At 57.5% G+C, this 23,534-nt stretch overlaps 1 protein-coding gene across 4 annotated transcripts in view; it reads right to left on the reverse strand.

The window, feature by feature from the left end:
* Positions 1-23,534, reverse strand: part of ACTN1 (actinin alpha 1) — a 102,168-nt gene that overhangs the window by 26,162 nt on the left and 52,472 nt on the right. For all 4 annotated transcript variants that reach the window (XM_002719521.5, XM_017349365.3, XM_017349364.3 and 1 more), the window contains exons 2-7: positions 21,842-21,956; positions 16,043-16,162; positions 6,544-6,630; positions 5,157-5,244; positions 4,263-4,341; positions 1,482-1,563 (exon numbers count right to left, since the gene is read on the reverse strand). In XM_002719521.5, the coding sequence (XP_002719567.1) occupies positions 1,482-1,563; positions 4,263-4,341; positions 5,157-5,244; positions 6,544-6,630; positions 16,043-16,162; positions 21,842-21,956 (571 nt within the window). The remainder of the gene's footprint in view (positions 1-1,481; positions 1,564-4,262; positions 4,342-5,156; positions 5,245-6,543; positions 6,631-16,042; positions 16,163-21,841; positions 21,957-23,534) is intronic.

The raw sequence follows: 23,534 nt of genomic DNA on the forward strand, positions 1-23,534 counted from the left end.
GATGGAAGACACCTCTCTCTCTCTCTCTCTCCCTCTTTCAAATAAATTAATCTTAAAAAAAAAAAAAAAGGTTGTTCCATGGTTACAGAAGAAAACACCCGTATTTTCAAGGCAAGGTTTTTTCAAGTACATAGCTGAGATTTGCTTTAAAAACATTTCAATAAAGAAAACAAAACAAAACAAAAAAAAAGGAAAAAATACAGTGTGACAAAGTCTCACTCATCATTCCATCTGGATGACGGATACACAAACGCTCCTTATAGCATTCACTCTGCTTTTGGGTACTTCAAAGTACTTGAAAATGTTCTCATGATACAGTGAAATTTAAAAACAAAGGGATGGAGTGGGCGTTTGGCCTAGCAGTTAGAATGCCCACGTTTCACATCTGAGTGCCTGAGTGCGATTCCAGGCTCCGGCTCCTAACTCCAGCTTCCTGCTACTGCAGAGCCTCGGAGGCAGCAGCTGATGGCCCAGGTGATCGGGTTCCTGCCACTCACATGGGAGACCGGGACTGAGCCCCTGGCTCCTGGCTCCAGCCCAGCCCAGTCCTGGCCATTACGGGCCTCTGAGGAGTGACTGATCAGGTGAGAACTCTCTCTCTCTCTCTCTCTCTCTCTGTTGCTGGCAATTTGAAAATGGGTGAGAAGCTACTGGTGGGGCAGGGAGCAGGGAACGGTCCTGGACGCCCCCCCAGCCCTCCTCAGGGAGCAGGCACATTTCACACCAGCCCCTGAGCCCTTGCGGTCAAGGAGTCCCAGATGGCAGGTGGCTAAGGTATGCCAGGCTGCCCGAAGGGGCAAGAGCAGCAGTGGGCACAGGGCTCAGTCTTGAGGCCCATGGGCCTGCCCAGCTCCCCAGAGACCTCCCCACCAACCCACCCACCCACCCACCCACCTCTGTGCACCTGCGAGAGCTGCTCTGCACAGCAGGGCTTGGTGGCCATCGGGTGGCCCACACGCCCCGCCCAGAGACCTCATCTTTGGTAAGGATGTTTTTGCATCAAACCCCAAACCTGTCCCTAGCCAGGTTCCGTCCCCACACTGCCTGGGTCTGCCGCGCAGGCAGGACAGATGGGGAAGCTACACCGCCAGGGAGCTGTAGCCCAGGGCCCCTCCACGGAGCAGGGCACAGGGCGGGTCCCCAGGATTGCAAGGACTATGAGGGTGACGAGAGCTAGCAGCACACGCAGTCCTCGGTCACAGCGGGAACATGGCCAGGGCGCTGCACCCTGCCCGTGGGCTGTGGCCCCTGCAGGATGGATCTCAGCCGGGGGGACCTCCTGTCCCAACCCGCAACTGTGACTCCAAGACAAACACGAGAGCAGTCCTTAAGCGATCCGGGCAAGAAGAGCCTCAAAGTCCCCTCTCCCTTCAAAGCTCAGGGAGCTGCGGCGTTCCTGATGGACAGGAGACCCCAAGCTCCCGCCCCCGCCCCCTGTCCCCCGCCTTAGCTGCAGCCGGCGGATGGGGGACGCCCTTCACCTTCGGCATCCAGCATCTTGGGGATGTCCAGGTACTTCTCTGCCACATCAAAGGCCGTGTTCAGATTCGTGAGGGGGTCGTCCTGGGGGGGAGGGGAGAAGGCGGAAGAGGTGAGAGTGGGGACAGGGACCGCGGGGACACCCCTGAGAGGTGTGAGAGGTCACCAGAATGGGGGACACAGGGCACTGTCACCAGCCTGGATCCCCAGGGCGCAGCTCTGGGCACAGAACGCTGCTCTCACCGGCTGCAGGTCAGAGGGTTCTTTCCCTCTCAAAGTTAGGTTTCTTCATCAGAAAAATGGGGTGAAGACCTTGGGTGGGGTGGGAAAGGCCTGCCTGCTGAGAAATGCATGCTGGGGCCGGCACCCTGGTTCCTGGCTTCTGGTTCCAGCCCGGCCTCACGCCCGCAGAGCTCCAGGGCAAGGACCCTGGCCTCAGTTTCCCCGTGTGTAACACAAGACTTGGGACTAGGAGGCTCCGAGCTCCAGACTCAGCAAGAGTTGGAACAGGTGAGGCCTTGGGGCTCCCCCAAATGGCCCCCGTCCTGTGAACTGTGCTGGCCTCCAGGAAGCTCAGCGGGGACTGGCGAGGATGGGGAGACACTGGGGGGCATCAGACGGAGTGGGAGTGTGACACGGCGCAAGGGACACAGAACGGGCGATCGCCGTGGCATCCGGCGATTCCATTCCTGGCTCTCCATGGAAGGTCTGTGACAGGAAGGGCAGTGGCATACCCACGGCCAGAGCAGGCTACTCACGGTGGCCAAAAGATAGACGTGGCCAGGTGTGCGTCCCTGGACGACAGGACAAGCAAATGCGTTCAGACACGCGAGCGGGCACGGTTCAGCCTCGCTCAGGAAGGAAAAGTCTCTGACCCCCAGCACAACATGGGCGCACTCTGCCAAGTGAGATAAGCCAGGCACAGGAGGACAGAGGCCGGAGAGCACCACTTCCCGAGCTTCAGCTGGTGCGGGCAGAAAGCAGAATGGTGGTGACCAGGGGCTGGGCAGGGGGAGAGAGCGGGCAGCTGGTGGTTCATGGGTCCTGAGAAAGTTCTAGAAATGGATGGTGATGGATGCGCAACAACGTGCATGAAGCTAACACCTCTCAATGGTACACTTGACCATGGTTACAACGGTTCATTTTAGGTTTATCTGTATGTGTATTTTACCAGAAATTTAAAAAAAAACCTGTAAGGTGCAGAAGGCCCGCCCAGGAGTGGGAGGAGTTGCAACCTGCTGCAGGCAGACTTTGCCTCGGTTCCTCCACTTGCTAAAGTGAGAATACCCAGGGAACTGAGGGGTAAACACACCCATTTGGGACACTTTCAGGAGGAAATTACTCAAAACAGAGAAGGCGGAGCCCTTCTGGGAAAGTCTGACAGGAGCCAGGGTGACGGGAAAACACCGCCAAGCGCTACAAGTCACTTCCACCAGAGCCTGGCACGGCAGCTGCCAGCGTCACCCCGACGCCCACTCGCCTGCTGCCCCAGGGAGCAGGCACCTCCCGTACCACCACCCTCTCACCGAGACTCTTCAGGAGGGAAGAGCCCCAAGTTCTTTGAGACAAGGTCCGGGCTAGCGTTTGGGCTGGATCCACTAAGAGATCCACTAAGAGAACTGAATTAAAGCGAACTGGGGCGGGGGGAGGGGACGACACAGAGTAACACTGGGGGAAATGGGCTGGGGCTGATAAAAAGCTGCAGAGAGGGATGGGGTGGTATCAGGCAACGCCCCCCCACTGCTACCCCACTCCTGCCTCCCAATGACGGAGGCACTAGGAGCCTCTGCAATGGGGCGGTCAGCACTGGTCCAGCTCCAGGTGGGGATGGGCAACAGCTGGGGACGACCTGGCCACTGTCACCTTGTACACTCAAGCAGGGGACAACAGGTACAGCACACTTGTCATAAACAGCTGAGTCAGGAGCTGGCCTGTGACACCAGCATCCCAGATAAGCGCCAGTTCTAGTCCTGGCTGCTCCACTTCCGATCCAGCTCCCTGCTAATGCGCCTGGGAAAGCAGCAGCAGATGGCCCAAGTGCTTGGGCTCCTGCACCCAAGATGGGAGTTCCTGGCTTCTGGCTGTTGCAGCCAGGGGCCTTTCCAAGATGCCCATGCATGCGGCCTCTTGGCACTGGGACAGGTGGAGCAGATGTTGCTGAGTCCAGTCGAACGGTCAGGATGGTTCAGGACAGGCTTTGCCAAGGTCTCGGTCAGCACCCCTCACCAGCTCAGACGCCGAGAGCCAGCCTGAGGCTGGAGACAGCCCTCATCGCCGCTCGTCTGCCCTGCCATGCACACAGCCAGCCGCACGACACATGCCAGAAGTGTAAGAGAAACCAAGCAATGTTCAAAGAAAGCCCTCCAAGCTGGAGCAGGGAAGGAAATGAAATCCATGTGGGGCGGGAGAACCCGCTCAGGACCGCGCAGCTGGGAGAAAACCTCTCTCGGAAGATACAATACTGTCAGTCACACGGTAATGGTGCCACCTTGCAAAGCCCACAGGAACATGAGGCAGGAATGTCACTTAGGACCTCATCGCTCCCTCCCCCAACTATGGCCACAGGGGTGCATTCTCTAGGTGTGCCAGGACTGTGCACACGGACGCACCTGCTGTGTGCCCATGGGCATGAAGGAGCCTGCAAGGGGTTTTCCTGCTCACTTCTACAAAGGCCTGGCCGGCCTAAGAGGCAGACACCTCTCGGAGCAGGGGGCCAGGCCCGTTGTCCCCCTGCCCACCCACCCAGCAGGGACCAGCAGGTGGGGTCGGGTGAGGGCACGCACCTTGCGCAGCTTGCCGTAGTCGATCAGCTCAGGCCGGTGTCGGTGGATCAAGGCACAGAAGCCGAGGCCGTCCTTCCAGCTGCCCAGAGAGAGAGAAAGTGGAGCGAGCTGGTGAGGGCGGCCCACCGGCCAGGCGGCCAGGCGCTAACCAAAGCTGGGCTGGGAGGCGAGGGCCACCTTTATGCTGGGGATAAACAGGAGGGGATTTCAAAAAGTTCGTGGAAAGCTGGCATCAAAAGAAAAGTTCAGGGACAGGCATTTGGCCTGGTGGTTAGGACGCCTGCCTGCATCCCGCATCAGAGCACGCACCCAGCTGTGACTCCTGACAACGCAGACCCTGGGAAGAGCAGGTGTGCTGTCAAGTCACTGGGTTCCTGCCACCACATGAGAGACCGGCCCAGCCCCGTCCTGGCTCTCATGGGCATCTGGAGAGTGAACAGCAGGTGCGTGCTCACTCTGTTTTTCAAAAACAAGTTATTTTGATGCAAAATTTTTTTGAAAAGCAAGCCCATTTTTTTTTTTTGAAATATGCATTTTTCCATGAACTTCTGGGAAGTCCCCTCAGCTATAACTTTTTGGAGATGGAGATAGGAGAAGGCAGGTTGAAAAGGGACATTTCTTCCTGCCACAATCCCAGACGCTGTGGGGGGCTGCGGCTGCCCGGGAGCCCGGGCTGGGATGTGCAGGACGCTCCCCTGGGGGACTTCCCTGGTGGTATGAACACAGACCGAAGTGTCCCAGACATAGCAGCTGTGTCCAAGACAGCGATACGTCCCGTTCAAGGCAAGGCGCCTCTTCCCCTGGGGCCCCAACTCGGCTCCAGAGCCGACACTGACCCCGCCAAGGTGGCCAGGAGTTCCCGGGGAGGCAGCCCGGCAGCCCCCGGCCACTCACCTTATATGGAAGTTTTGGATGTTGACATTCTTGTAAGGGGCCGTCTTCCTCTGACACCACAAGAGCAGCCCTTCCTTGGCTGATGTCTCTGTGGGAAGGGGACCGGCAGAGGTCAGCAGGCGAGCCCGTGGGTGGAGGGTGCTGGCTCACGTGAAGCCCGGATTCCAGCCCTGCTGCTGCCGGGGGGGGGGGGGGGAGCCCCTGCCAGCAAGTTCACGGCTTGACAGGGTTTGAGAAGTTATCCGAGAGCCTAGGAAGCATTTCAGAGCTGGCTGCGTGGCTTATTTAAATTCTGAGAGGGGGCGGGCGTCGGTCCGAGTGATGCAGCACCAGTTAACATGCCAAGGTTCCAAATCAAAGCACCTGGACTCCACACCCGGCCCCTCCTCCTGACTCCAGCTTCTTAGCAGTGCGCACCATGGGGACAGCCGGTGACGGCTCAAGTACCTGGGATCCTGCCACTCACGTGGGAGACTTGGATCGAGTTCCCGGCTCCCGGCTTTGGCCTTGGCTCAGGCCCAACTGTCCTGGGCATTTGGGGAGTGAACTAGCAGATGCGGGTTCTCTCTCCACTTCTCAAATAAGTAAATAAAACGTTTTTTTAAAATCCTGACCTAACAGTGATTCTAGTTTTCAGAATTATTTCTCCCTACTCCTTTGGATTTGGAGAAATGGAAGTGATAGGAAGTAAGTCGGCGACCGCATCAGGCGGCCCCTCTGGGGAGGAAGCTCTGATGGGGCCAGGGAATCTGCAGGCCAGGAGTCTCCAGACAGGGCCTCCGGCAGCCTGCAGAGTGCACACAGCTGAGTGGGAAGAAAGCGTGGGGACTCCCACCCGGATCTTACTGTCATCTAAAAAATAAGGCTCCTCTGTTTTCACTGCGTGGATTGCAAATTTGTGTGTGGGGGGGTGTGCCTATGTGCATATCAACGTGCAAATGTTATGAAATAAGTGCACGCCTATCAGAAATAAGCTCAAAAACTGCGGCAAGGTGGACTCCAAAGCCCGCTCAGTCATTACCCCCGTCACAGTAGCCCTTGCAGGTCTGGGAGGAGGCCACCAGAGGGAGCCATGCGAGCAACGTGGAGGACCTGGGTCAGCTCCCGCCAACTGGGGCTGCTCCCGCCCCACGCTCAGAAGCCACGGCAGGTTTACAGGACACTCCCTCACCACAGCCTCTGGGCTTTGCCAAAAGTGGCTTCCCTGCACACCTATGGGAACTGGCAGCCCAGAAAAGTCCTTACAGACCAGGAGGCAGGGCAGATGCCCTGAAATGGGCCCATGACACAGCGGCCATCGCCCAGGGCGAAGAGCTAACCGAGCCGAGGCTGGCGAGGAAGATGAGCCGCTGGAGGCCGGGGGTGGGGGTGGGGGGAGGAAGCCCACCTTCCACCGAGATGTCCTGGATGGCGAAGCGCAGGATGATGGTCCAGATCATGCCCAGGGTCATCTTCACGTTCCCGTCCACGATCTCTGCAGAGACAGCGGCGGGGCGCGTCAGGATGTGGCCGCACCTCGGGCGCTCCGACACGCCACGCACCGCGCATGGACAGCGGCCAACACCACGCACCGCGCAGAGACAGCGGCGGGGTGTGTCAGGACGCGGCCGCACCTCGGGTGCCCCGTCACGCCACAGCAGCGGGTCGTCAGGACGCGGCCACACCTCGGGCGCCCCGTCCCGCCACGCACCGCGCTAGGAAGCAGAGAGCAGAGTGCCGCTTCCGGGGCAAGGCGGGGTGTTAGGAAGAAGTGCAAAACCCCGTGATAGGTGCCAGGAGAGACCTCTACAAGGAAATGGAGTCAATTCCACGTGGGGACAGTGGGAGCCTCGGGAAAGGCCCCAGAAGCGGGCGTCTTGAACCCTGACCGGGGCTCCCCAGCCTGCCGGAGAAGAGGGGGAGGCTGTCTAAGCCACACAGATGTTCTGGCGACTCTAGCAGCTGGGGGTCTCTGGGCAAACAGCCACCACACAGGGAAAGCCAGCACGAGTGGCAGAAAGCCATCCACTCAGCAGTTCTGTGACCTGCCACCGTGAAGGAACCACCCACTCCCAAGTCACCCTTGTAACACTACCAGTTGCAGATTCAAATAGATTCTCTTCTTTAAATATCAAGCAACAGACAAGTCCATGAGTGGAGAGAGACTGTTACATTTAACCTAAGCAGCACTTTCTAGTTTTTTTTTTTTTTTAAGATTTATTTATTTATTTGAAAGGCAGAGTTACAGAGAGGCAGAGGCAGAGAGAGAGAGAGAGAGAGAGAGAGAGAGACAGAGAGAGAGATCTTACATCCACTGGTTCATTCCCCAGATGGCCACAATGGCCGGAGCTGAGTCTATCCAAAGCCAGGAGCCAGGAGCTTCTTCTGGGTCTCCCCCATGGGTGCAGGGGCCCAAGGACTTGGGCCATCTTTTGTTGCCTTCCCAGGCACATTAGCAGGGAGCTGGATTGGAAGTGGAGCAACTGGGATCCAAATGGGCACCCATATGGGATGCTGGCACTGCAGGGGGCGTCTTTACCTGCTACGCCACAGCGCAGGCCCCACTTGCTAGACTTTTAAGTGCTATAAACTCTAGTACATTTTCTTCTAAGCCTCGGCCAAAGGCAGAGAATCCAAACAGAACAAAGCTCCTTTCTAAGGCACCAGCTGACACTGAAATGTAGACTCCTCACCCTCACCTCCTTCTCAGACCAGGAGATGGTGACCTGGCTCAGGGTAGGGTATGCTCAAGTTAGAGTAAGGTGCCCAGGCCGGCACTGTGGCTCACTAGGCTAATCCTCTGCCTGCGGCGCCGGCACACCAGGTTCTAGTCCCGGTCGGGGTGTCGGTTCTGTCCGGCTTGCTCCTTCCAGGCCAGCTCTCTGCTGTGGCCCGGGAATGCAGTGGAGGATGGCCTAAGTGCTTGGGCCCTGCACCCCATGGGAGACCAGGAGGAAGCACCTGGCTCCTGCCTTCGGATCGGCGCAGCTCTGGCCATAGCAGCCATTTGGGGGGTGAACCAATGGAAGGAAGACCTTTCTCTCTCTCTCTCTCTCTCACACACACACACACACATACACACACAGTCTAACTCTGCCTGTCAGAAAAAAAAAAAAAAAAGAGTAAGGTGCCCAAGGGTGATCTTATCTTTCTCCACCTGCAGCCTTACTTTGGGAGGAGTTCCTAATGGAAGCATGGGAAGGGGCGATTTCCAGGGCATCCCGACCCCTCGGCCCATGCCCATGAGAGTTCGCGTCCACACCCCCCATAGACAAGAATGGATTTGCATTAAGGCAGGCATACTCTAGGGCCCCAGCCCCTTGCTCAAAAATTCAGTGGTAGGATGGGCTTTCGGTGCAGCCGTGCAGACAGTGCTTGTCATGCCTGCCCCCCCCCCCGGGGTGACCAGGATTGAGTGCCAGTTCTGCTTGACTCCAGCTTCCTGCCAGCGTAGACCCTGAGGGGCAGCAGGTAATGGCCCAAGTGGTTGTATCCCTGTGACCCACATGAGACCCAGGCTGAGTTCCAGGCCCTTGGCTTCAGCCTGGCCCAGCTCCCGCTGCTGCAGACACATGGAGAGTGAGTGGACAGAAAATCTCTCTCTCTCTCTGTGGCTGGCCCTCACTCCCCGTTTTCCTTTGCCTTTCAAATAAATAAATAAAAATAAATAAATAAATAACTAGGGCGTTGACTTTCAAAAACCAGTTTAGAAGAAAGTGGCCTGTTGCTCTCTGACCAGGTGAGTGCCGAGCAGGGAGCAGAAACCCCCGGGGGAGGGCAGGCGACAGCGCTGGGCCTGCCTAGGGTGCAGAGCGAAGGCCAAGCAGAATCCACTCTGCACAAAGGGTAAGAAGCGACTCTCCCTCCTAACAGCCCCAGACACCGGCAGGCACGGCCCCCACCCAAGGGTCTGGGGTGGAAACAGACAGCTCAGTGACACAGCTGGCACTCAGCAGGGTGCACTGTGGGCAGGCAGAGTCAGTTCGTGAAGCTTGGCATTCGAAGATGCACATTTGGGGCCGGCACTGTGGCGCAGCGGGTAAACACCCTGGCCTGAAGCACCAGCATCCCCTATGGGTGCCGGTTCGAGACCCGGCTGCTCCACTTCTGATCCAGCTCTCTGCTGCAGCCTGGGATAGCAGTAGAAGATGGCCCAAGTCTGTGGGCCCCTGCACCCGCATGGAAGACCTGGAAGAAGCTCCTGGCTCCTGGCTTCGGATCAGCACAGTTCTGGCCATTGCGGCCAATTGGGGAGTGAACCATCGAATGGGAGACCCTTCGCTCTCTCTCTGCCTTTCCTCTCTCTGTGCGACTCTGACTTTCAAATAGATGAGTAAATCTTAAAAAAAAAAAAAACAACATTCGTTTGCAACTTGTAATAGTTTCGCATCTGCAATAATTCAAGAGCATATCCACACTGATCAGTAGATACATAAGCAAAAGACATGCATAGATCTGTCCCAAAACACAACAGGTAATGAACTTATAAGAATGTTCAGGGGCCAGCGCTATGGCACAGTGGGTAAAGCCACTGCCTGCAGTGCCAGCATCCCATATGGGCGCCGGTTCTAGTCCCGGATGCTCCATTTCTGATCCAGCTCTCTGCTATGGCCTGGGACAGCAGTAGAGGATGGCCCAAGTCCTTGGGCCCCTGCACCCACATGGGAGACCCAGAGGAAGCTCCTGGATCCTGGCTTCAGATCAGCTCAGCTCCAGCCGTTGGAGCCATTTGGGGAGTGAACCAGCAGATGGAAGACCTCCCTCTCTCTCTCTTTCCCTGCCTCTGTAACTCTGCCTTTCAAATAAATAAATAAATCCTTAAAAAAAAAAAGAAAGAAAAAAGAAACTGTGCACGGTTCTTTTCTCCCCCTCTTCCAGAACATAAGCTCCACCGAGGCCAAGAATCTTCTCCGGTTTCTATACTGCTCAGCGGCAGACGGGGCCCCGTGAGAAAGCCCTCCGTGTGCACTGGCTGAATGAATGCATACACACTGGCAACACCGGCCCACGGAGGCAGAGCCCCTTGCTCCCTGGGAAAGCAGTGCTCAGGCAGTTCCGGGGCAGGGCCCGGGTACAGAACGGTGCGCAGCTATGCTCAACCAATAGACAGTTAAAGCTGCAGCTAAAGGCGACATGCGGGAGTTTCCCACGACTTGGGAAAACTTCACAAGCACGTTTATGCGCAGCATTTCAAATATAAGGAGAAGCGGCTCCCAGCTCTAAAGGAAGCAGGCAGCTTCTTTTGGGGGTCTTACTGTGCTTACTCCTCTCCCTCCTACACCCCAAAATCTCACCCAAGGAGTTTGCTACTGAGTTCTCACTCACACCAAACAAAGTGTTTGATTCCAGAAACCAGGCACCAGGGACTGGCAGGGAGAGGGGAGTTACCGGCTGTGCACCTCGACTCCACCCCCCATCTAGGGCACAGCCCCGGCCCCAGGGAGGCAGCCCCACTGCACCAGGCATTGCACCGGGGCTGCCCCATTCTTAAGAGGCAGCTTCATGGCAGGGGGTTGCTGGGAAGGCTGCGCCCAGAGGTTCCAAGGCCACAAGTGGGCTCCATGGGAGAAACCGTGATGATAGATTATTGATGTCTGCCCTGGGTGTGGGAGGCAGTGGTGGCTCCTGTTTCCTGTTCCTGGTCTGCAAGGCGCTGCAAAGCGTTTTGCGTGGCCGGCGCCGCGGCTCACTAGGCTGATCCTCTGCCTTGCGGCGCCAGCACACTGGGTTCTAGTCCCAGTCGGGGCGCCGGATTCTGTCCCGGTTGCCCCTCTTCCAGGCCAGCTCTCTGCTGTGGCCAGGGAGTGCAGTGGAGGATGGCCCAAGTGCTTGGGCCCTGCACCCCATGGGAGACCAGGAAAAGCACCTGGCTCCTGCCTTCAGATCAGCGTGGTGCACCAGCCACAGCGCACCGGCCACAGCAGCCATTGGGGGGGGGTGAACCAACGGCAAAGGAAGACCTTTCTCTCTGTCTCTCTCTCTCACTGTCCACTCTGCCTGTCAAAAAATAAAAATAAAAATAAAAGCGCTTTGCGTGTGTCCTATTTTCGCTGGGACAATACTCTACTGCTTCTCCCATCCCCCCACTCCAGGGAGGCAGTCAGCTGCCCATTATCCAGACAGAATGAACGATGCTGCACAGGTCCCACGTGACAGAAACTCGAATCCCAGGGGCCACCTCCCAGTCCAACACTTTGAATACTGCACCCCTTGCCCTCTCTGTGCTGAGAGATACTACATCATCAGGACCACTCCCAGGTCCTTGACACCTAAGCCATCAAACTTCAAAATGAAATGGAAAATCTTTCTCAGGTCCCCTCTGGGATTAAATCCCAACCGTTGAGCTGTGCGTTCGGTGTGGTGGTTAAGATCCCCCTTGTGACACCCGCATCCCATATCAGAGCGCCTGGGTTCACATTCTGACACCACTTCCAATTCCAGCTTCCTGCTAACACGCACCCCAGGAGGCAGCACAGCTCAAATAGTGAGAGACCCAAATTGAGTTCCAGGCTCCCAGCTTTGGCTTAGCCCAACACTGGCTACTGCAGGCATTCGGGGAATGAATTAGCAGATGGAACATCTCTCTGTGTCTGTGTGTCTCTGGGTCTCTGCATTACCAAAGGAGGGGGAAAAATCCCAACCGTTCACCCAGGCCAAGTTTCAACTCCAAGAAGCCTAGAACATTCTAGAACCAAATCTATTTGGAGAAACCGTAGGGCTCTAGTCGAACTCCTCCCAGACATGTGGATACTTCAGGTTCCCTAAGGCTCTACATCCGGAACTCGGCTGCCTAGAGCGTCTCCCTCCCCAGCCTGCACCTGTGCTTCCGGGAGGACCGCAGCGCGGTTCCTGCACAGGGCCAGCCCTCCGCAGCCCGGCTGCTCTGACACCAGGACAACCACCCCCACTTCCAGGACGGCTCGTTGCTGGGGATCACGCCGCTGCCGTTCATTTTCTAATCTGCGGCAGTAAACTTCATTTCATTAAGAATCAAAACCCATTTGGTAGCTCCACTGGCTTTTCAGCTGGGCACAAGCATGTGCTGGGGCTTGAAATGGGGTAGACTGATTCAACGCAGGCAGCGTCCACAAACCTTGACTGCCCACAGGGGTGAGAAAGGAAAGAATCGCATTTTTATAGGAGCGCTTTGGAAATCTGCAGAGAAGCCAGGCTCGTGTTACAGGGGCTGGGTGGAGGTGGGGGGCCCGGCAGATCTGCCACCTCTCGGCGGAGGGAACCCAGATGTGCAGGCTCTGCCCCTGGGGCAGCTGAGCCTGGGCTCCATTCTGGCAACTGCTCAGTTCATTTAACTGTAGAGTGTGGCTGATCACACCCACCTAACAAGCCTGCTGTGAGGGTCGGGGACAGCTGGGTGAAGTCTCCTGGCTGGCCAGGTGGGGCTGTTCCCACCCACCTTCTCTTTCCATCCCTCCTCCCCTCTGGTAGAGTCTTTTAAAAAAATCTAACTGGGAAGAGACAGAGAAACAGAGGTCTCCTATGCCTACAATGGCCGGCACTAGCTGGGACCGAAGCCGGGAGCTTGGAACTCAAACCAGGTCTCCTACATGGGTGGCAAGAACTCAACTACTTGAGCCATCATGGACTACAGGGTCTACAGGGTCTACACTGGCAGGAAGCTGGAGCCAGGGGCCTGAGCTGGGAACTGAACCCAGATGTTCCAAGGTAGGATGTGGGCATCTTAACCGCTAGGCTAAACACCTGCTCCTGGTAGAATCTTAAAAAAAAAAAAATAAACTGCTTTTTAAAAATTTCACTGGGGGTGGCCGGCGCCGCAGCTCACTAGGCTAATCCTCTGCCTAGTGGCGCCAGCACACCGGGTTCTAGTCCCGGTTGGGGCGCCGGATTCTGTCCCGGTTGCCCCTCTTCCAGGCCAGCTCTCTGCTGTGGCCTGGGAGTGCAGTGGAGGATGGCCCAGGTGCTTGGGCCCTGTACCCCATGGGAGACCAGGAAAAGCACCTGGCTCCTGGCTCCTGGCTCCTGGCATCGGATCAGCGCGGTGTGCCAGCCGCAGCGCGCCGGCCGCGGCAGCCATTGGAGGGTGAACCAACGGCAAAGGAAGACCTTTCTCTCTGTCTCTCTCACTGTCCACTCTGCCTGTCAAAAAAAAAAAAAAAAAAAAAAGAATTTCACTGGGGGCCAACATTGTGGAGTAGCAGGTAAAACCGCCACCTGCAACACCGACATCCCGTACGGGCTCTGGTTCATGTCCCGGCTGTTCCACTTTCCATCCAGCTCCCTGCTAATGTGGAAAAGCAGAGGAGGACACCCCAAGTGCTTGGGCCCCTGCACCTACGTGGGAGACCTGGAAGAAGCTCCTTGCTCCTGGCTTTGGCCTGGCCCAGTGCTGGCTGTTGAGGTCATCTGGGGAGTGAACCAGCCAATGGAAGACCTCTCTCTCGCTCTCTCCTGTCTCTCTCTGTAACTTTGCCTTTCAAATTAATAAATAAATCATTTTTTAAAAATTTCCTATCAGACGCAAAAAAAAGTTGGCTGAGCCCCACCTGACAGGGAACTCTGCCTGGGTCCCTGCACCCACCCAGCCGTGAGCCTCTCAAGAGTACAGATTATGTCTTCTACGCCCTGCGGCCCACCATGGTTCCTAACAGCATGAGGTCCACCGCAGGTGTTCCAGTAAGTGTTCAAAGGAGTTGCAGGTGGCGGGGTGCTCTGCTTTGTGCCTGGAAAGCAATTCTCTGCTTTTTAATAAGAAAGGACGTTTTGTTCTATTAAGGAAGAATAAACACTTGGCAGAAAAATGTGTAACTAAGCAGGCACAGAAGCCAAAGAAAACGCCATTCAGGTGGTCTGGTGCCAGCCCAGATGCCCACTGGGGCAGGGAAGGAGTGAATACGGTACATGGGCCTGGGAGAGCCACAGGGATGGGTTGAGTCTGAGTTAAACTGGACAGAACGTGTCCTTCTATGCAGGCCCAAAGACTCGAGCCATCTTCCGCTGCTTTCCCAGGCCACGGCAGAGAGCTGTATCGGAAGTGCAGTAGCCAGGATTTGAACCCGTGCCTGTAACATAAGGGATGCTGGCATCGCAGGAGGCGGCTTTACCTGATGCACCTCGATTTCTACAAGAAAGGGACTCCCATCGCCTGGAGAGGAGAGGTCTGCTCCCACGGACTTCCTGGTGCATTCCTCTGGTGCCACACACACACCTGCATTTCGGCTCGGGCTTGACCAGTGACTGACCCTGAGCAAGGAACGCGACGTCTGCAAGTAGCTGTTTGCCTCTTTGTCCAACAAGGACCACACGTAGAGCCGCCTCCTAGGGGCGGCAACGCTGGTGGACAAGGTTCAAGTACCCGCCAGCCCGAGTGTTGAGAACTCCCAGCCACGGCTGTACCCTGAATGAATGCGTGCGTGAGGCTGTGTGTCAGGTACCTGGCATCACGCAGCAGGTGCCAGCAGGTGTCTGCTGGATCCATAGCCAAGTTTCTCAAGGGTTGGAGTATTTGAAACCCCTCACCCCCACCCCCAACACCTGCACTCAACCAGTTGTGCTGGGGCAGGTGTTTGGTGCAGGGGTTAAGACACTGCTTGGGGAGGCCGGGGTTGTGGTGTACGTAGTAGGCAGAGCCTCCGCCTTTGGTGCCGGCATCCCACCCGGGCACCAGTTCGTGTCCCGGCTGCTTCTCCTCCAATCCAGCTCTCTGCTTCTGGCCTGGGAAAGCAGTGGAGGATGGTCCAAGTCTTTGAGCTCCTGTACCCACATGGGAGACCTGAAAGAAGCTCCTGGCTCCTGGCTTCAGATCGGCTCAGCTCCAGCCACTGTGGCCATTTGGGGAATGAACCAACAGATGGAAGAAGACCTCTCTCTCTGTCTCTCCATCTCTCTGTAACTCTACTTCTCAGATAAATAAATGAATGTTATAAAAAATAAAAAAGACACTGCACGGGACCCCTGCATCCCATACTGGGGTGCCTGTGCCCGCGTCCTGGCTCTGCTCCTGATTCCAGCTTCCTGCTAACGCGCACCCTGGAAGGCGGCAGGTGCAAGGGTTCCTACTGCCCCCACGAAAGACCTGGATTGTGTTCCTGGGCTGTTGCAGGCATGTGCAGAGTGAACCAAAGGGTGAGAGAGCCCTCTGTGTTTTCTGTCTGCCTTCAAATAAATAAATAACCGTTGAAAAAAAGGCAACTGTTCTACCTCCTTGTAATCATAAAGCTAGTATGAAGGGACTTCAAAAAGTGTAAGGAATAATGGAACTAAAAGACATGTTTATTTTGGTGCACAACATTTTTTGAAATCCAAGCATACTTTTTTTCACAATATCCAATTTCCATGAATGTTTTGAAGACTTCTTGTAATGGTTTAAACAGCTTTAGAAAAAGTGTTCCTAAGTGAAAGCAAAAAAAAAAAAAAAAACCACCAACCTCCCCCCCCCCCCCCCAAAAAAAAATACCTCGAGAAGCTGCATTGCAGGGAAAGGCTACTGAGGATGTCAGGACGTCCCTAAGGCCTCGCATCCAGCAGCCTCCCGGGGGCTCCCGGGGCCTCGGGCACCCCGCAGCCGCCCCCCCCCGGCCATGACACCACACACCCTCCCTCACCCTCCCTCCCGGGCACAGAGCTGTCTGCTTCAGGCAGCACAGTTCAGCCAGGCCTGTGCAAGAGGCGGCCTCTGCCCCTGCAGGGTTCCACGGCGCCAGCAGTTGGCAGAGGAAGTGGAGGGTGGGAAGCGGGACGAGAGTCCTTGGCTGGGGCAGGGCGGAGGCTGGAAGGGCCGCGTGAAGGAAGCACAGGCTGAGCAGATGGAGGTGCTGGGCACCCGCTTCCAAACGCCCCCAGCGATGAGGGGACCCAGGATTCAGTGGAGAAAAGGCCCGGGGAACAAGAAGGAGCAGGAGCGGAGGTGGCTGGGGGCGGCGCGCACTCACCTTCGGCGCCGATGGACACCAACTTGACGCCTTTGCTGGCTATGAAATCCAGGGCCTTGTTGACGTTGGAGATCTTGTGCACCCTCATCTTGCCTCTCTCCGGCTTGGCCAAGCGTTCGCCTGAGTAGACGGAGAAGGCAGAAGGGAGGTGAGAGCCCCTCCCCCAGGAGCCAGGGCTACTGCTGCCAGGCCTGCCTCCCGGGCACACCTTGGGCAGGTGCAGGTGCAGGGGTGCGTGCATGCATGCATCTCTCTCTCTCTCTCTCTCTCGGGCACTGCAGAAAGCCACCCTGGTGGGAACGCAAGGGTGGGTCCAGATCTAAACCCACCTGCATCCCCTCCTCATGTGTTAGCAGGCCCCCAAACCCACGCACGCCAGGGATTTGGCTGGGTACTAGGAAGAGGGGGCTGAACAACGGCTTTTTGCCTTTACGTAATTATAGCCCAGGAGCAGAGACAGGACCTTAAACAGAGAAACACACAAATACATACATACAGTGACATTCACCAAGAAGGATCAATGCTCTTCCAAAGAGGAGGAGGAGGAGGAGGAGGCTAAGGAGGAGGAGGGAAGAACCGAGGAGGAACAGGAAGGGCCTGCGTCTCTGCAGCCGGGCAGCCGCCACAAGGAACAGAATCACAGAAGGAACAGCATGTGCAAAGCCTGTTCTGTCCTGGGGGGGGGGGGGGCGCAGGTCACCATGGAGCATTCTGGGAAAGTTCCCTGGGTTTAGATGGAGTTGCCTACAGTGTCCCCCCTCCTCATTTGAGGACAGCGCTGTTGTCCTGGGACACTGCCCCCCGCCCCGAGGAGCACCCACAGCCCAGCTCAACACCAGCCCTCAGCCCTCCTGTAGCCCTTACCGCCCCCCGCCCCCACCGCCAGCTTCCACGAAGGAGTTTCTGGAACTGTGGGCAGGCGGGTGCGGGAGCGGCTCTGCAAGTCCCCATGAAGAGCACGCTTATGCCACAGCAGAGCGCGACCAGAGACCTCTAGAAAGGACTGAAAACTCTCTAAATGCAGCTCGCACGGCCGCACCCCAGCAAGGGTGCACCGAGCTGTCAGAGCCTCTAAGGGTGCAAGGACCCCAGAACACTGAGAGCCGGGCCCTCAGGACCCCCGCGCCCGCCCAGTCTCAGCCTGGCCCAGCCACCCCCACAGCATGGCGTTGGTCCAGCAGCTGTGAGGCCGGGCCAGGCCCACCCTGTCGGAGCAGCGGCCAGCCAGCTTCTGGAAGCCGGCAGACTTCCTGCCCCAGATAGGATCTGGCTGTCAGCTCCCGGGGAAGCACAGCTGCCTTTTTATTAAATCAAGACTTTGCACTTGGAGCTCTCCCAAAGCTGAGGCCACTGCCCGGCAAAGCACCCCCCAGACCCAGGGCAGGCGAGACCCGCGGCAGAGACAGGGCAGAAGCACGATCCTCACTGGAAGGCTACTCTCACCGCGGCCCCTGTCCCCGGGCGCTGCCAAACCTGAGCTCTGTGGGCACTTGCCGGCTGGCTGTGCGTGCTGGCTGGGCGGGACCCCACCATGAGGACAGTGGACAGGGAGGGAGAACATTCCTAGGCCTGGGTCAGCGGTTCTCAACCTTTAGTGGGCACAGAATCACCTGGAGGACTGGCTCAACTCTGGACTGCTGCCCCCACCACCACCACCAGGAATCTGCATTTTGACCGGCAGACCTGCTGATTCTGATGTGGGTGGTCCAGGGGCCAGGCTTGGAGAACCTCTGCGGGTAGCATCCCTCTTCCTTCCCCTTGTCCCTGGCCACCTTCCCGCCTCCAAAGACGCTTGGGAGCAGAAGGCAGTGTCTTGCTGGCCAGATCTCCCCCAGCCACGGGAAGACACACACACAAGGGCTGGCTGACCCTCGGCTGAGGCTGCACCTGGTCGGTCACACACTGGGGGTCATGCAGCTGGGGCTCTGGACAGCCAGCCATTCTCCTGTCTCTGGAGTGTCACTCGCTTGCCACATACAGCTCTTAGCACCCAAGTCACAGAGACGAAGCCCTACCCCAAGGGGCTCAGTGTGGAGTGGGAAGAAAACAAACTGTGCCCAGAGCAAATACACTTGGGGTGGCCTAGCGGATAGGATACCTGCATCCCACATCAGAGTGCCTGGCTCCAGCTCCCCACCAATGCACAAACCTGGAGATAGTGCCGATGGCTCAAGTAATTGGGTTCCTGCCATTCACACGGGAGGCCTGTATTGAGCTTCTGGCTCCCTGGCCCAGCCCTGGTCACTGTGGGTGTCTGGGGAGGGAAGCAGCAAGTGGGAGGTCTCCCTCTCTCTGGATCATTAGTTGATTTTTATTTCATTTTTAAATATTTATTTATTTGAAAGGCAGAGAATTACAGAAAGGCAGAGGCTAAGAGAAAGAGAGAGAGAGAGAGATCTTCTATCCACTGGTTCAATGGCCACAACGGCTGCTGCTGGGCCAATCCGAAGCCAGAAGCCTGGAGCTTCTCTGGGTCTCCCACGTGGGTGCAGGGGCCCAAGGACTTGGCCATCCTCCACTGCTTTCCCAGGCCATAGCAGAGACCTGGATCAGAAGTGGAGCATCCGGGTCTGGAACCAGCACCCCATATACTACAGGTCGTGGCCACAGCGCTGGCCCCCATTAGTTGATTTTAAAAACTGATGAGACCACATGGTGAGTGACACACTAGAAGGCCACCAGGTGCAGAGACAGGCCAGGGGGGCGGGGCAGTGGAAGGTGAGGGAGGTCTTCCTGGAAGAAGTCCCAAGCTGGGTTTCTGGGTTGATTCTTTGTTATTGCTGTTGTGTGTATTTTTAAAAATTATTTATTTTATTTATTTGAAAGTTACAGAGAGAGGTAGAGACAGAGAGAGAGGTCTTCCATCCGCTGGTTCACTCCCCAGATGGCCGCAACAGCTGGAGCTGCGCTAATCTGAAGCCAGGAGCCAGGAGCTTCTTCTGGGTCTCCCACATGGGTGCAGGGGCCCAAGGACTTGGGCCATCCTCTACTGCTTTCCCAGGCCACAGCAGAGAACTGGATTGGAAGAGGAGCAGCTGGGACTGGAACCGGTGCCCATATGGGATGCTGGCGCTTCAGGCCAGGGCTTTAACACACTGCGCCACAGCGCTGGCCCCTGCTGTTGTGTTTTAAGATTTATTCATTTGCAAGGCAGACTGACAGGAGAGAGGAAGAGACAGAGAAAGAGAAAGACATCTTCCATTTGTTGGTTCACTTTCCAAATGGCCAGGAGCCAGGAACTCCATCGTGGTCTCCCATGTGGGTGGAAGGGGCCCAACCACTTGGGGCCATCTTCCCTATTTTCCCAGGTACATTAGCAGGGAGCTGAATTAGAAGTGCAGCAGCCGGGACTCGAACCGGCGTCTCAAGCAACGACTTAACCCACTGCACCACAACGCTGGCCCCCTGCACGCCGAGTTTTACAGAATGAAAGTGAGCAGCGCCCAGCTGGCTCGTTGGTTTCTACTTGGGAACTCTTGGAGGAAGAGACAGGAAAGGACTTTCTCAAAGGCGGTCGGTCAGAGGAAAACAGTGTGGCAGTGCCTCAAAAAAATGACACACAAAATTCCCACATGACCCAACAACTGCACCTCTGGGTACGTGCCCCGAAAAACTCAACACAGGGCCTCAAAATCATGTAGCTGTACGCCCAGGTCCAGGGCAGGGGGAACAAGCCAAGTGTTCATCAGCAGATACATGGACAGAGTGTGGTAACGCCTACAATGGAACATCACTCATCATTAAACAGAGAGGAAAGTCTGACACATGCTCCGACACAGCCGCACCTGGAGGACACTCAACTCAGTGAAATGAGCCAGACACAAAGGACGAGCCCTGTGCGCTCACCTGTGGAGGCCCCTGCAGTGGGCGGGGGGTGGAAAGTAGAATGGAGGGTGCCGGGGCGGGGGAGCGGGGCGCACGGGAAGTCAGTGTCCCGTGGGGACACACCTTGACTTTGGGAAGCGGAAAATGACCTGGAGCTGGACGGTTACAGGACAGCGTGACTGTGCTCAGTGCCACTGGACCGCACACTCACAAATGGTCCAAACGGTAAAACGCACACACACACACACACACACACACACAACCTGAATTTTAAAGTAAAAGGCAGTTAGCGCTTGCGCAGAGGCACGGGGAACCAGGGAGCAAGCGCACCTGGGGAGAGCCACAAGTCTCCCAGTGTGGCAGAGGGTCTGAGCTCCGATACCTTTTTGGGAAGAGTTAGTGGAAAACAAAGCAGGTGCCAGCTCCCCCAGGATCCTGCAAGCTGCTAAGGAATGCAGCCGGCCGGCTCAAAGCCCTGGGGAGGCGGCAAGGACTGTGAGCGAGGAACAGCCTGACCATATTTGGGCTGCCACGCGATCCCTGGATCCCTCTGGCCGCGGGCAGGGGAGGGGCCACAGGGAGGAGCAGCGGGGGCACTGGAGGCCTGGCTGGCGTCATCCAGGTAGGAGCTGACCCAGGCAGAGGGGTTCAAAGGAGGATTGTGAACAGGACAGAATGGGGACAGCTGGAAAGAGGAACAAAGAAAGGCAGTGGGCGGTTCCCAGATTAGGGTTAGGAGACAAGAGGGTGGTGAGGGCCAGGCCTGGTGTGGGACATCAGGGTGGATGAGCCCCCCAGGGAGGTGGTTAGGAGGGGCCTCGAAGTCCAGCTCTCTGCTATGGCCAGGGAGTGCAGTGGAGGATGGCCCAAGTGCTTGGGTCCTGCACCCCATGGGAGACCAGGAGAAGCACCTGGCTCCTGGCTTCGGATCAGCGCAGCGCGCCAGCCATAGCAACCATTTCGGGGGTGAACCAACAGAAGGAAGACCTTTCTCTCTCTGTCTCTCTCACTGTCCACTCTGCCTGTCAAAAAAAAAAAAAGGGGGGGGGGACCTAGAGGGAGAGGCCCAGGCTGAGACTGGTTCTCAGGCTCACCAGCATCAAGGAGGGAGGTTCAGGGAAGACAGTGGCCGAGACTACCCAGTGGGTAAAGCAAGGCCAGGCTCTCCGGGACCACCGGCCTTCGAGGGACGGGAGAGGCAAGTGTCCACCAGAAGGCTGGAGCCGGTCCTGCAGACCTCTGGGGAAGCGGAGTGGCTGCTGGGCAGCATGGAGCCATGATTTGGAGCTGGTCACCCCCGGTGACATCCTGGCATTTTAGAGGAAAAAGGACCTCCTAGGCCGTGCTTGAAAATCTCTTTATGAGAAAGAAAGGCAAAGCACTCATGCAAGCCACGTGGAGAGCCGGTAGCAGAGCCAACCAGAAGCAAGACCCATTCTCCTGGAATTCACGGACATCATCCCCAGCGTGTCTGCAGGGGCCCGGAGCCAAGGGCTCAGGACGGGAGCCCGGGGCCGAGGGCTCAGCACGGGGGCCGGGGGCTCAGGACGGGGGCCGAGGGCTCAGCACGGGGGCCGGGGGCTCAGGACGGGGGCCAGGGCCGAGGGCTCAGCATGGGGGCCGAGGGCTCAGGACGGGGGCCGAGGGCTCAGCACGGGGGCCGGGGGCTCAGCACGGGGGCCGGGGGCTCAGGACGGGGGCCCGGGGCCGAGGGCTCAGGACGGGGGCCGAGGGCTCAGCACGGTGGCCGGGGGCTCAGGACGGGGGCCCGGGGCCGAGGGCTCAGCACGGGGGCCGGGGGCTCAGCACAGGGGCCGAGGGCTCAGGACGGGGGCCGAGGGCTCAGCACGGGGGCCCGGGGCCGAGGGCTCAGCACGGGGGCCGAGGGCTCAGCACGGGGGCCGGGGGCTCAGGACGGGGGCCCGGGGCCGAGGGCTCAGCACGGGGGCCGGGGGCTCAGCACGGGGGCCTCACCTGAGATGACCTCCAGCAGCAGCATGAGCTTCAGGCCGTCCCGAAAGTCCTCCTCGATGTTCTCGATCTGCGTGCCCGCCTTCCGGAGGTGGGAGTTGCACCATGCCGTGAACGTCTGGGCAAAGGCAAGGACAGCAAGGGTCAGTCTCTGCCTCGAGTCACACGGGCCCCGAGACCCTCGACAAGACCCGCCTGCCTGGTGCGGTTCTGTAGAAGAGGCTGGACGGGCCAGCGGTGGCCGGGGGGGGCAGGCACGCGCTCGGTAGAGCCCACACAACCTCCGAGCATGGCCGTTCCGAGAGTCTCGCTGCACCCCATCAGCCAGGTGGTGGGCAGCAGCTGAGGCGGCCCACGCAGAGGGCACCAGCGTGATGGGTGAAGGGGCACCACCCTTAACACCGCCCTCCCAGCCCCCTCCCCGCCACATTCCCAAGCACCGAGATTCCATTCTGAACAAGTCACCTCTTAGCTTAGGCGGCTTTGTTTCACTGTTCTGCAGTTTTAAGACAGAGTAACCGAGAGGTAACATGCTGAGCCTCACCGACACCCCTGGATAAACCAGCTTATGAGAGCCTGTCCCACTTGGTGGCCAGCCGAGACAAAGGATTGTTGCGGGCACAGTTCAGAGGCACAGTGTTGGGATAGGCAGGGTAAGAATCCGTGTGTGTGTGTGTGTGTGTGTGTGTGTCTGTGTTGGGGCAGGGCAGGGACACTTCACGCTGAAGAAAGGGAACCTAAGGAAGTTAGATGCAAAGGCATCAACTTCGCAGCTTCTTTTCTCTAGGAAGGCCAACAACGACGGAACAGGACAACCACCAAGCTGTCAACTGCCAATAGCGCCACCTAGTGGCTCAAACAAGGAACAGGGTGACGCAGCAATGTCACATGTCCATCTGAAACCTGGCCCAGAGTCTCTCCCCACCCGTCTCCGTCTGCACCAGCCAGAGAAAAAAGCCCTTTTGCTTTAGATCCAAACCATTCTTGAGCAACGTCAGACCTCTCTGCACCCCGTGAAGCCACGAGCCAGTGTTCGGCTCACCCAACAACAGGGCATCGGTTTTCTTCCTAGCTGCCCTTCCAAGTCCAAGGTGGACAGCACATTCTCCATTCCCCATGGTAGCAACCAGGACAGCAGTGTTCCTCCCCCGAGGGAAGGCCACCAGACCCGTGCCCCTCCCCCGCCCTTCCTCCTTCCCTGGGGAACTCCGAGGTGAAGTGTCCACAAGTGGACGGGGGCTGGAGACAGCCCCAGCGAGTATCAGGAGGAAAGAAATGGCTGCTGGGGAACAGGGAGGGGCGACGTCACTCCGTGCAGACAGGAAGTACCAACAGCATGACACACACACACCCCCAACTTTGGGCCCTGTCTTCAAATTCATTCACTTACCTATTTATTTATTTATTATTTATGTATTTGGAAGGCTGAGAGCCGGACTGAGATCACTCATCTGCTGGCTCCCTCCACAGATGCCTGCACCAGCTGGGGCTTGGGCCAGGCCGAAGCCAGGAGAACTCCGTCCAGGTCTCCCATGCGGGTGGCAACAACCCACGTCCTTGAGCCATCCCCTGCTGCCACCCAGGGTGTGCGTCAGCAGGAAGCTGGAATCAGGAGCCCTCAAATCCGGGCACCCGGATATGAGATGCAAGCACCCCAAAGGGCATTCTAACCCCTGCAGCGAATGCCCAGCCTGGG

The sequence above is a fragment of the Oryctolagus cuniculus genome, chromosome 20, assembly GCF_964237555.1.
Source record: "Oryctolagus cuniculus chromosome 20, mOryCun1.1, whole genome shotgun sequence".
NCBI classification, from domain to species: Eukaryota; Metazoa; Chordata; class Mammalia; order Lagomorpha; family Leporidae; genus Oryctolagus; species Oryctolagus cuniculus.